This window comes from Bubalus bubalis, chromosome 11, assembly GCF_019923935.1.
Source record: "Bubalus bubalis isolate 160015118507 breed Murrah chromosome 11, NDDB_SH_1, whole genome shotgun sequence".
Classification (NCBI taxonomy): domain Eukaryota; kingdom Metazoa; phylum Chordata; class Mammalia; order Artiodactyla; family Bovidae; genus Bubalus; species Bubalus bubalis.
The window spans coordinates 60,479,792-60,493,854 of record NC_059167.1 but is presented as its reverse complement, the minus strand read 5'-3'; the positions used below and the strand labels follow the sequence as shown (position 1 = coordinate 60,493,854).

The window sequence follows — 14,063 nt, the reverse complement described above, 5'->3', positions numbered from 1 at the left end:
CTGAAAGGTACTTCTGTTCATATGCTAAAGTCTCACATATATTTGGGCTTGTTTCTGAATTCTTTATGCTGTGTATTCCTTCTCCCAAAACTTAATTATTACAGTTTCATAATGCATTTTAATCTATGAAAAGATTATTCTCTATCATAATAACTATTATTTTCCAGAGTTTTCCTGAACATTTTTATATGCTTTTTATTGCACATATAGATTTTAAAAAGGAAGTGTAATACCAAAATTAGCAATACCACCTGTTAGCATTTTGAACTGGACTGCACTGAGTTCATATATTTCAGAAACTAAATCATTCATTTCAAACATTGTTTGTATTTTTAAACTCACAAAAAAATTTGACAGCATAAAAATGATCCCTAAACCTTAAGAAATAATATATAATCCCAAAACATAAATAGCAAAAATGATTTTTTTTACATTTTACATGATAATCTGCAGATAAAAATTTGTCAAAGACCAAATCTTCCATTTTCCTTATATTTCCTATAATTTTTTATTATCCTAATCTGGAAGTTAATTTAGGTTTAATTAATCTAGAAAGTGAATTTAAGTAGTTACAAAAGCCTAATTCATTATGTAGTCACAGCACAACACTTACAGAGTTAAAATGCATAAATAATGCTACTTCTAGAAACACCTCAGGTGCTGAGTCTGAAGGTGAATAATTCTACTCCTTCAAGCCTCCAGAGATTGTCTCAAGTGCAGTAACCCCTTCCAAAATTTAGGGGGAGGGAGGGAGAATATTTCATAATTGAAAGGTAATAGGGTAGATCAAAAAATTAAACTGCATGTTACTAGGGATAAAATGTCACATTAGAGTACAAAGTCAGGAATATCATATGGACAGAATATTCATAGGTCAAATTCTTTTTAAGTCTGAAACTATGCATTCACTGATTACTTTTCCCAGAAATAATTTTCATAGGTTTAAAAAAATGAAATAAATAAAAATGTGCAAAACTTGTAACATGCACATATACCTTTACTTTCAAATTTTTCATCCACTTTGACATTGGCAGGGAATCCATTTTCTATGAGACAGTGCTCAATGAGAGCTGGCCCATACGCTATAAAAGCAAAGGATATTATTTGTAGTATTTTCCTATAAAATTTCACATTCAAAATATAATACGTATATCCCAATATAAGTCATCTACTCAATAGCAGTAACCAGTAAAAATAACAATTAGTTTACTTATTTTGAACTGTTATCAGAAATGAGTTACTAGAAATTACTTATAAAAATTTGAGACAATAAACCTGTGGAAGTCGGTGCGAAGTTACAAGAATTTAATGTAATTTAGCCATATATAAAAGGATTATAAACCAGGGATGCAAGGTTGGTTTAGCGTCCAAAAACTGGTTAATGTAATATACCACATTAACAGAATAAAAACAGAATAAACATTTTTCTATTGAAAAATCCAAACTTACAAATTTCACATGTTATACTAACTAATGGAAAGTTTTAAAGATAACTTCTTAATGCATTCTAATTTCACAGGAGAGGAAGAGTAACTCCTTTAGTAATCAATGGTACCTGTCTTCTCATATGTCCTTTTCAGATTCCTTAATACAGGGATAAGTGATGACTTTTCTCAAGTATAAAAGTTTATTGGAAAATCTTTATGTTGGTTATCAACAGTACCAGGCAGATCCTGGAATCCTCTGAGACTCACCAATAAAAATCAAAAAGCAAAAACAAAGAAAACCCAACCAAGCTAAGTGGGTTATTAAACCAAAAAGCTTATGACACTGAAAAATACCAACTGATTTCTTAGAAAACTACAGCTAGCAATCAAGTACTAGATAACATACTATTAGTTTATATAACTGTATTGCTATTAAATAAGATCTAAAAGGTAATGGTCAAAGTTCATACAGTACTATAAATTTCTCTTTCTTTGAAAATAAACCTCTATTTATTCTAAAGATCATTTTAAACTCCTTTCTACACTTATCAAGTTGTTCTAATTTTCTACTAGATTTAAATTTCTACTAGAACTAGATCTGAATGTGTTAAATATATTCCTGAAAACCATTATTATTTTACAAATACTTTGTTGCTCTATGTAGGATTACTCACGAAGTAATGGGTTAAGAACTCTCTTCAATAGTTCACCCTTGGGTGCACCGCCTAGTATTTCAGTCAATCTGTGAAACAAAATTAACACACCCCTTACTATCTTATATTTAACAGATCTTACAGAAATCTTCACAATACTTTGACATGCATCTATTTACCTGATCTTCAAAATATCCTAAAACATAAGAAGAGTTAGTTTACTCTATAGGTTAAAAACAAAAAGGTTGGGGGGGGAGGGGTGGAGTCATAAAAGTAATTTATCTAAGGTTACTAGGTTCCTGATCAGCAGGCTGGGACTCGAAACCAAGTTTTCCAAAGAAACCCAATACTTTTTCAACTAAGTCATACTGCTTGTCATCAGTGTGCTCATATGACATGAAAAGACACATTTTTATGCAACTGTTAAACGTAGTTTGTGGAGATTGGTGTTACCATCTTTCTTAAAAAAATTGTATTGAAGTATAGTTGATTTATAATGTTAGTTTCAGGTGTAAAGTGAATCAGTTATACCTACACAGTGGATACTCTTTCTCTTAGATTCTTTTCCCATATAGGTCACTACACAGTAGAGTAGAATGCCCTGTGCTTTTTGCATGTTACTAGTTATCTATTTTGTACACAGTAGTGTGTACATGTCAATTCCAATCTCCCAATTTATCCCTCCCTGGTAATATACCTTAACACCTGAAATGGCTTTACCTAATTAAGCATTTAGAAAGAACTCAAGGATGCTGTGGGCCATTACAACCCCCTAATCAGCATCAACTTCATCTACAAACGTCTTAGAAATGTAAATTCCAAGGACCTACACCAGAACTACTTAATCAAAAACTAGAGGGGGAGTGGTGCATGGAGTCTGTATTTTACCAAGCCCTCTAGTTGATCCTGATGCACGCTAAACTTTGAAAACCACTGTTGTAGCCTCTTAGTCAGCAAAGTCTTCCAGTCAGAACCTTATCTCACCATATTCCTATTTCTTTTAACTAAACCAGAATTTCTATCTCCTTTCGCACTCTGCCAAGATAGCCACTGTCTTCTTAAAGAATAGCTAATAAGTCCCCTCACTTCACCAAGAAATTATAAACATCTGACGTAACAACAAACTTAAGATTAAAAAAATATACACTTGCTACTCCCAAATAAGGCTTAACTGCTTACATTCAAGTGCACATTTGTATAATTCAAGCTGTCCAAATTTATTTTATGCAAGTAAACACATTATTTCCTTATGTGACAGTTCTTTCATATCCTGACGTATAATCTATTTTACTATCTAATACAGTATGAAATGAGTTAATAAACAAAACATGTTACCTTTCCAAGGTAAGCAACGGTTCAGCAGCTCTAGCATGATCAACTGGATAGCGTTCACGAACAGCAAATTTAACATCATCAGACTCATCAGTTCGAAATCTTAGGATATTTAAAATTAGGTACTCATAATCTGTAAGAACAATGTTCCCCTGTAATAGAATAAAATATAATTTAATGTTTTTCCGAAGTCATTCTTAAATTTTCTTAAAAATTGAGAAAGGAAATGTCTCTTAAAACCCCAATGAAGGCTACAGAAAGGAAGTTACAAACAAAAAGCATTTGAGTCACATCTCAACAATGCTCCTTACACTGACCCAGCATAGACTATGAAATAAATAAATCTAAACACTCCAAGTCTGAAACACAATGAAGGGATCTGGAACAACTTTAAACTCTGTCTGATGGTTCTGCAGAGGGCATTATTAAAGTAATCAATTAACACCCTGATGACCACCGGTTGAACTTAATTTGCACCTGGTTGAGGCAAATCTACACACACTGTGACTTATTAAGAAAAACCACATATATTTCAGAAGCCAAACACAAAGCTATTTATTTATATTTTCACTTGCAATTTGTCTTTTAATAGCAGTTATGTGGCAAAATCAATAAAGGTCATAATACCCTCTGACCAAGGAATTCCACAATTGGTTATTTATGTGGCCTAATGTAGTAACTCAATAAAACCAAAAGCTACATGCTTAAATTGCAGCTTATTTAAAACAGAAAAAAAATGCAAACAGCCTAAATGTAAAAATTGGGGAAAGTGTTAAATAAATTATATCAATATGACAAGATATTTAAAACCTGTTAAGACTATGTTTAAAAAGTAGAAAAATGTTTTATAATAAAAAAAAAATTGGAAGACAAAAAATCCTGTATCCCGGCATGCAGAAGGCAAATACAGGGAAAAATTAAAATACTTATTTGCTCAGACAAGTAAAGAATCTGCCTGCAATGGGGAAGCCCAGGTTCGATCCCTGGGTTGGGAAGATCCACTGGAAAAGGGAACAGCAACTCACTCCAGTATTCTTGCCTGGGAAATCCCATGGACAGAGGAGCCTGGTGGGCTACAGTCAATGGGGTTGCAAAGAATTGGACATGACTGAGTGACTAACACTTCAACTTTTTTTTTTTTTCCCATTAAAAAGTGAGGATTTAAAAAATCTTTTTAGAATTTAACATAATCTTTTTAATAAAAAAGAGGGGGAGAAGCCTAATGAAAATAAACTGCCCAAAGAACACAACCTTCCAAATTTATTATAGATAGTGAAGCTACAGGTTGTTGTGTAATTAAAATACAAAAAAGCATTCATGAAGCAGTCACAAATGCCTTAGCAAGTACTCAGAAGGTGTCATCAAAGATGGTGGGAATAGTCTTCAACCTGATGAGGAATAACATCAATTTCACTAGATGGGGCCATGATTCACCTTGATCACAGATACACAGGTGTACCTTGAAGGTATTATAGGTTTGGTTTCAGACCACTGAAATTAAGCAAATATCGCAATAAAGCAAGTCACATTAATTTTTTGATTTCTCGGTGCATATAAAAGTAATGTTTACACTATACTGTGTAATAATATGTGATATATAATATATAACAAAACATATAACAGTGTATAAATAGTATACTGTAAAAACAATGTACATATCTTAACTTAAAAATACTTTATTGCTAGGAACTCCTAACCATCATCTGAGCTTTCACCAAGCTGTTCTGTAGTAACATTAAAGATCACTGACCACAGATTACTATAAAAATAGTAATGAAAAAGTCTGAAATATTGTGAGAATTAACAAAATGAAAGAGATACAAAGTGAGCAAAGGCTGTTGAAAAATGGCACATCAAGCAAAAAGTTACTTGATGCAGGGCTGCCACAAACCTTCAATTTGTAAAAAAAAAAAAAAAAGAAAGAAAGAAAAGAAAAGAAAAAAATGCAGCATATGAGAAGCACAATAAAATAAAGCTCAGTAAAATGATGTATGCCTATAGATAATCTGAAGTTTCTGGTGTTGAAAGAGTAGGACCTACTGCTAAAGGTTCTAACTTCAAAGAAACCATGCATTTAGAAATTTAAATATTTATTTAACTCAAAGAACAGAAATGTTAACTGCAGAAGGAAAGTAGGAGACTTGGACAGAAGTCCATATAGTGTCTAATTAGTTCATAAAGATGTGACCTGAAAAACAGACTTAGCCATAGGGCCTGGCATGTAGAAAGTCCTCAATAAATGTTTGCTGAATCAAACTGTTCAGTTATCAAGAGCATCTGGAAGATTCAAGTAAGGTAGTTACTTCCCCAAAAGGGCCTTCTTTAAACCAAGGTTTCCCAAAAGTTTTCTGTTAAGATGGCTCCCACTACTTCCCATTAAAAAAAAAAAAAAAAATTATGTGATGTAGTAAGTTTTGGAAATTCTGTGTAACATACCCTTCCCTAGGGCACATACACATCATACTATCATATTAAAGGCAGTGGTAAGTCCTAGAGTTAAAAAATTTTTCTTTACCTTATTGGGGACCCATTTTTCTTAGCTATTATCTTACAGAAGTGGTGTCAAGGAACTTATTTGGGTAAACATTGCACTAGATTCTAATGTACTTAAAAAATCTACTTCCTAATCTTATTTTCTCCAGAGTCTTTCCTACTGGAACCTTCATATCACAAATTAATAAACTGACTTTGACAGTTTGAGTGGCAATAGTCTCTTTACACTGATCAATTTTAAATAAACCATACATCGAAATTCCAGACATGAAGACTAGACGTTCAGATCCTGCTATAAAGAGACAAGAGAGCAATCTTCAAAATCTACTCTAAGAATCAACCAACATATTTCTCTTAGATAACACAGTGAAAATTCCTAAGCACTTACTCTCATATATAAATCTTGACTACCTATTCTAAACTTATCACTAACTGGGTCTCTGGAATCTAGACAGCATACATGTCAATTGTACAGAGACTTCAAAACAGAAAAGGCCCTAAATGCAAGGGGGTATCTTGGATTGAATCCTGGAACAAAAAAAAGAACATGAGTAGAAAAACTGGTGAAACCTAAATAAAACCTATAGTTTAATTAGCAGTAATATACCAATGTGAATTTCTAAGTTTTGACAAATGTACCACGGTTATGTAAGATGTTAACATTAAGAGAAACTAAGTGAGGGGTATACAGGAATTTTCTTTATTATCTTTGCAAATTTTCTACAAATCTAAAATTATTATAAAATTGAAAAATTCTTTAGATCTTTAAATGATAAAAAAGATTTATTCTATGGAAAAAAGTTTTGCATTGTCAAGTGCTAAGTTAAACTGAAAAAAGGAAAAAAAAGAAAAAGGCCGTGTCTGATATATAAGCTTAAACTTCATATTGAGTTAAACCTAAGGCACTCTGTAGTTATTTAAATTCTAGAGATTTTTCCTCTCAATGAAAAAAAAAAAAAAAAACAAAACCCTTCTCCTTTTTAATTGGAAGGGGAGGAAGGGAAGTGATCATAAATAGGACATCAAACATAGTGGTTACTCTGGGATGAGGAACTGGTTGGGCCAAGAGTGATAAGAAAGACCTTCAATTTTAATTCTATGAACTTCTCTATATACTGAGTATGTATTCATGTACTAATTGTATAAATATTTTAAATTTAAATGGTAGATTAGATAATTCTATTATGGTAGTCTAGATAATTCTAACTATTGAGAAAAACTGGACAAAATACACAAAGCAAGTCTTTTCAGAAACAAAAAATGCAAACAAGGTAGGTAGTAAACATTTACAGGATAAAAGTCTAGGAGAGGAAAGCTCAGAAAGGTGAGCACCATACTTGGAGCTACTTTAGGATCATGTATTTAATAGTTAAGAAGCAGCTGACAGGCTGGCAAGCTGAGCATGAATTTAGAGTCACAGGACAACTAAGGAGAATAAAAATTTGAGTTCAGGGTTCAAGTAAAAGGTGTGGGAGCTAGCAGGGGTTATCCCTTATAAGTTCAGATATGAATAGTGACCCTGAAAGGCTGCATCCCAGAAGAAGGAGTGAATTGGAAATTATCCAGCTTTCCCAGGCCCAACTCCTAATCAATTCAATTCTTGATTGGATTATCTGTGTCCTTAGCTACCTGTCAAAAGCAAGTACCCTTTCTAAAGGAGGGTAACATCATTCAGGTATCATAGCGTATCTATTACTTTTCCTATTCAATGCATGAACACAATAAAATAATCAGGCATGTAAGGAGAAAAGACAAAGTATTAAAATCAAAACAACAGACTATAAAAACAGACATCAGAGGAATCAGGTAACACAACAATTCCAAATGATTCTTGTCTGAGAGCAATAATATTAGTAAATTGGAAGACAGGTCAAAAGAAAATATGACTGAACTTTCCAAACTGATGAAAAACACCAAATCACAGGTTCTAAAAAAGCACTATGAACCCCAGAAGGTACAAAGGAAAATCAACTATGCACATCATAGCAAAACCACTGAAAACCAAAGACAAAAACAGAAAACAACAGAAACAGTGGTCACCATAAGACAAAATACAATTTTAGTAACTGCCAAAAGTTATTTAACTAATTAATGAGACAACTAGATGACAAAACTGGCACTAAAAGAAATGAAGTTAGTAAAGTACTTAGCATGGCTGAGAAAAGAGTGGCTGTGTAAGACTGCCAACTGAGGGCAATAAAACTGCAACCTCCGGGGATATCTTTTCTCCTGACAGGAATAATCTGAATATCTTATTACATGAAATTAATTTTCATTGCCATCAGACAAGAATTGTTTGCACTGTCAGTTTTCTACAAGTTAAAGCCCACGTTTAACAAACTGTAAAAAAGCCTAATCAAAAGTAGCAGGGACTTCTCTGGTGGGCCAGAGGTTGAGAATCTGCCTGCCAATGCAGGTTTGATCCCTTGTCCAGGAAGATTCCACATGCTGCCAGGCAACTAAGCCCGAGTGCCACAACTACTGTGCCTGAGCTCTAGGACCCACAAACCACAGCTACTGAAGCCTGCACATCTGGAGCCCATGCTCCACAACCAATGAAGCCACTACAACGGGAAGCCACGCACCACAGCTAGAGAGTAGCCTCCACTCGCTGCCAATCAGAGAAAGCCTAAGTGCAGCAACGAAGACCCAGGATAGCGAAAAAAATACACTAATAAAAATTTTCAGAAGGGGTAGCAAATCAAAGATATACATCCCTAGAATCCCCAGGAGTACTGGCCAGACAACACCTGGCAGGATATTCAAACAACATTTTATGCTTTTTTGTCTCTTCAAATTTTGGATAATTTTTAAGTCTCCTCTTACAATCACAACATTTAAAAGTATTCTTGATTACACATATACAAGCTACTCTGCTTCTTGGACTGATTTACACAGGTAAAGTAAGAAATGTTAATACTAACATATACTACATAAACCTCCTTGTACTATAGAAAGCAAATCTAGAGCCACATGGTATCAAGAGTTACAAAGCCATAATAATCACTGCTGCCTGAAGAATTCACAAGAAATTTGGAATTTTATTTTCAATAGCCTCTATTACTCCAGAGACTTAAAAATTACTATTTGCTTCTAACTCAAAGCCACAGAAGCCAAAAAAGAAAAAAAAACAAAACACCACTGGCTTCATCTGTGGTACACCTACAAATATAAGTAAATTCTTCTCTACCTGAAGTCATGCAGATCTACAAGAAGTGACCTTCCTCACTTACTGCAGGCTAGGATCCTATATGCCACACAAGAGGTCCAAGGTTAGGTTCTCAGGAGGACTTTGTGGACACAGGCTCCACTCACGAAGTGTTACGTTTATTCCTTAATGGTGAGCTTTTCACATCTAATTAAATGAGATTTATCTTCAAATCTGCCTAATTGTAACCTGGTAAAAAGGAAAAATTCTTACTGAACCTATGTAAATATACACATTGTCAATGGGCAGTAAAACAATCTCAGTAAAAGGCAACTGCACCTAAATTCTAAGGGATCAAAGAGAGCAAACTACCATTTAAAGAATATATCACTCAGATTTGCACTAGTATAGTCTACCAAATTACAGGTCAGAGAAAGGTAAAGAGCTTTATCATGTAACTATCACAAAAATAAAATCAACAATATTCTGAAAAAAATAACCACAATCAGATTTACTCAGTCTCCAATTACTCTCCAATTTACTCAGTCCTATATAATCAATTCTAGTTGTCCCAGATCATAGGTTAACACTCTATTTTCATGAAAACATCTGCTTCTAGACTAAAAAGAGTCTTAAAAATTCTAACTTGGCATCCTTGATACAGACTGGTATCTGTCCAATATTAGCTGACATATGAGTCTATTATTTAAGAGCAGGGGTAAACAAACTTTTCCCATAAAAGGCAAGATGATAAATATTTTAGGGTTTGTGGGCCACATATGGTTTCTGTTGCATATTCTTCTTTCATTTTAAAGGGCTCTTTCAAAATGTAAAAGCCATTCTTAAACACAGCCTTTACAAAAAGAGGCTATAGGTTATATAGTTTATCAACTCCTATTTAAGAGTATCCGGTACGTCCTTTTAACCAAGGTTTTGAGGCCGCTTTCTTTGTTAAAGATTCAATTTATAATGACAAAATTATGAAGATGAAACAAATTAATTGTTGCCAGGGTGCTGGGATGGGAGGGAGTGAGGTGGGTGTTACTACAAAGGGTTATCCCAAGGAAGATCTCTGTGGTAATGGAAGACTTCTGTATCTTGATTGCAGTGGTGGTTACATTAATCTACAAACATGGTAAAATGCACAGGGCTCTATGTACCAATATTGATTTCCTGGTTGACACTGTAATACGATTATATAAGATGTACAACTAAGGGAAACTGGGTGAAAGTTACACCAGACCTCTCTATCTTTGCAACTTCCTCTGAATCTATGATTATTTCAAAACAAAAGTTTTTAAAAAGTTATCATACAAATTTTTAAAAACGGACCACTACCTGAGACCACATACAAAAATCAATTCCAGGAGGGCTACAGCTGTAGCTGCTCTTGCCTGCAGGGGAGGAGGGGGCAGAAGGGGAAAGGATCACTGGCAAAGGGAAGTGCACAGACAGTTAGAGAAAGTGCAGGGATCAGCAGCTGGTCTTGCTATCCCTGTCCCACATTCAGGTCAATAACTAACACAGGTAAGTTCACTTGTGATGATTCACTAAGTGCACATTTATCTAACAAAAATTTGAAAATTCTTAAAAGTATCTTGTGAAAACATAAGAAAAAAAGTCTCAATATTATTTTTAAAAATTACACAGTATTCTATTATTTGGGTCTCCCTTAATTATTTAACTAATTTCTTATTCGAAGAAATTTAGCTTTGAATACTGGAGTTGCTTGGAGTCTAGAAAGAAGACAAAAATTCTCTTCTATCTCACATATAAGGAACAAATAGGGACCAATTTCCACCGAAGAGCTGTAGTTAAGTCCAGGCCAAATGACTCATGCAAGAAATAAATGGCACCATTCAGGAGATGATAATCACAGAGAAAAGGAGAAAAAGCAAAAAACAAAGACATTCAGGTTCTTTCCAAGTTTAACTATTATAAACACTATAAGAATATCCCTGACATGGTCCATTCTGAGCACTTGCCTCAAACGCTTTTAATAAATTCCTAGAAGTGGAATTCCTGGGTCAAAGGTTTAGGCACATAAACTTTAAAAATCATGTTATAATCTGTCAAATAATCCTCGAAAATAATGTTCTAATCTGCCCTTGTTCCTGCACAACTTTTTAATTCGTCTTTTTTCTGGCCATGGATTAAACCTGGGCCATGGCACTGAAAGCTCAGAGTCCTAACCACTAGGCCACCAGGGAACTCCCTGTACATTCTTGATAATATTGGTTGTCCTCAAACATTCCAATCATTTATATGCTGATGAAAAAAAAAAGAATAAGAGGAGAAAGAAAAATATCTCATTTTTATCTTTCAGTAATTTGTGAATTTATACGTTTTCATGCTTTCATAAGCCATTTGTATTATTCTTTTCTGAATTGTGTAATCAAGTACTTTACCCATTTTTCCACTTGAATGGTTTGTGAAAACTACATATTGAGGGTTATGAACACTTTATTTATCCTGTGAGTTAAAAATACTTCTCCCTAGTTTTTCACTTCATATGTAGTTCATGGTGTTTTCTGCTTTACTCAGTTTTTAAACTGTCTTACTGGTAGGTTAAGTAGTAATACTTATTATTTTCACTGTTAAGCTTAAAAGTCTTTTTCATCCCAAATTCATCCATCTTAATCCATATTTTCACCTAGCATTTCTATGGTCTCACTTCTTATACTTAAATTTTTCATGCAAATGGAATTTATTTTGCTGTTGACAGTTAATGAAAAAACATTTCCAAGATAGAACAGGTAACTAAGAGAAGGATTAAGAGGCAAGAAGAATGGTGAGGCCATCAGCAGTCTTCCTCTTATAACTGATGACATTGAAAATGTGGCAATGTCCCTAGGTCTCAAATGCTGTTTATGACAAAACTATTTGACAATTTGCTGGCTCTATCACATTAGTCCTGAAATTTAAAGTACCAGATAATATCTTCAATTCTCAGATCTTCATCTACCACATTTAAATGTTATTATTTTTTGTTTTTCTGGCTGCACACATGGCATATGGGATCTTAGTTCCCAGTGGAAGCACAGTCTTAACCACAAACCACCAAGGAAGTCCCTCAAATACTATTTTAAATGGCTATGGTCTGCCTAAATTCTGGCCTCCAGATAAAATGAAGATTAATGGAAGATTACATTTTACTTGCATTGCACTACATTATCCTAGTGTATCAATGGCCTTTCACAAGAAAAAATGTTCCCTGCTCATGTCTGATGGCACTATTACATGAATAATCGACAATACAGTGAATTCTCCTTACCCCACCCCCAAATTTAACTTACCCTGTCATAGAGCTCAATGATTAAGTGATAAGCAGCTTCATCACTTCCAAACTGAAAATCTACAATTCTATCCACACCAAGCTGCTTTGCGCTGACTAATCTCCGACTCTTCAAATGTTTTCGGCACTAGCAAGAAAGAGAAGAAAAAGGCATTTAAATAGTAAAAGTGAATTTCTAATCATTCAGTATTGGTTTATAAGTAAGTTTCTTCTTCTAATTTTCATTAGGAATAATATCTTAAGACTAGTAGATAAAACAGTATAGTCTTAAAATCAAAACTTACAGAATGATAATCAGAAGAAATACATTTTATTTCAGACCACTCTGACTGCTAACTCTGAAACAGTATTTCATATTCAATTTTTAAGTAGACAATAACAGATAATGAAATTTACTTTTTTGCTTTACACACTGCTAAATAAATTCCTGTTCTTGTCCTGAAGACCACACACAAAACTGTAACCTTTTTTTAAAGCCTCTTTCTACTCCACTTTTTTAAATATCCCAAATTCCCTTTAGTGTGTTTGTGTCCAAGATTAATGACTTCCACTAATCTTTCAGTTCAAATACAAATTCTGAACCATGAGCTTACTGAAATACTGTAAATCAGTCCTCCAACTTACAACTAATAACCTATTCTCACAAACTTTATTAATAAAGCCCAGGTAGAATTTTTCTGGTACTATCTCCAAGTTTTTGAACAACTTAGCTCAACTCCAAATACAGCAACTCCTATCTTTTATCAAATCCCATTTCTATCCCTAGTCGTAAGGTTCTTGTTCTTATCAGCAATTAAAATAAAATGAACATATTAAACCCAAAGGCAACTTACTTGGTAAATACCTACTGTTTTATATTACATGTACTACCCTTCGAAGTGAAAGTCACTCAGTCGCGTCCGACTCTTGCAATCCCATGGACTATAGCCCCCCGGCTCCTCTGTCCATGGGATTCTCCAGGCAAGAATACTGGAGTGGGTTGCCATTTCCTTCTCCAGGGGATATTCCCAACCCAGGAATTGAACCTGAGTCTCCTGCATTGCAGGCAGATTCTTTACCAACTGAACTATGAGGGAAACCCATACTACTCTTTAGTATAAATATCTTACGTATGACATCAACCAAAAACAAAACTACGCTGTGGCTCCTTAAAAAATTTTTAACAATTGTTTCTCATTTTTGAATTTGAAAGACCTCTTAGTCAAGACCAGAAAGAAAGGATGCTTTCTTTTCCTCAAGACTCAACTCCAAGACAAATTTTACAGGTAAGTTCATCTAAAACCATCTTAAAAAAAAGAAAAAAAGAAGAAATATCCAGGGTCATTCTTCAAATCAATGCCAATTCTTTCATAACTAAGAAGAGTTCTCCAGAGCTACAGTTTAAACTGACTAAAATTCTCATTTTATGTATTCAGGCAGAAATTTATACTCACATTATATTCAGGCAGATATGAGACTTTTCAACCTTCACAGAATAAATAATCTCCCCCTCCTAAATTTAACAGTTTTCATTTAGAAGTGGCCTACATTAATTTTGATTTAAACAGTGACCTACATTCAGGGCTATCTTTAAATCCCCAGGTGAAAATCAGTAATATTTTTATGAGAAAAATAAAGTTAAAATGAAAATAAAAGGCATCTTTGAATGGAATAGAAGTCCACACCATGGAATGGTAAAAAAGGGAAAATTATCATGAGTATAGGCAGACATATAA

General features: G+C 33.9%; 1 protein-coding gene across 2 annotated transcripts in view; it reads right to left on the bottom strand.

Annotated features, from left to right (window-relative positions):
• Positions 1-14,063, bottom strand: part of NEMF (nuclear export mediator factor) — a 52,011-nt gene that overhangs the window by 35,080 nt on the left and 2,868 nt on the right. For both annotated transcript variants that reach the window (XM_006063145.4, XM_025295809.3), the window contains exons 4-7: positions 12,350-12,475; positions 3,416-3,564; positions 2,102-2,169; positions 996-1,082 (exon numbers count right to left, since the gene is read on the bottom strand). In XM_006063145.4, coding sequence (XP_006063207.2) covers positions 996-1,082; positions 2,102-2,169; positions 3,416-3,564; positions 12,350-12,475 — 430 coding nt within the window. The remainder of the gene's footprint in view (positions 1-995; positions 1,083-2,101; positions 2,170-3,415; positions 3,565-12,349; positions 12,476-14,063) is intronic.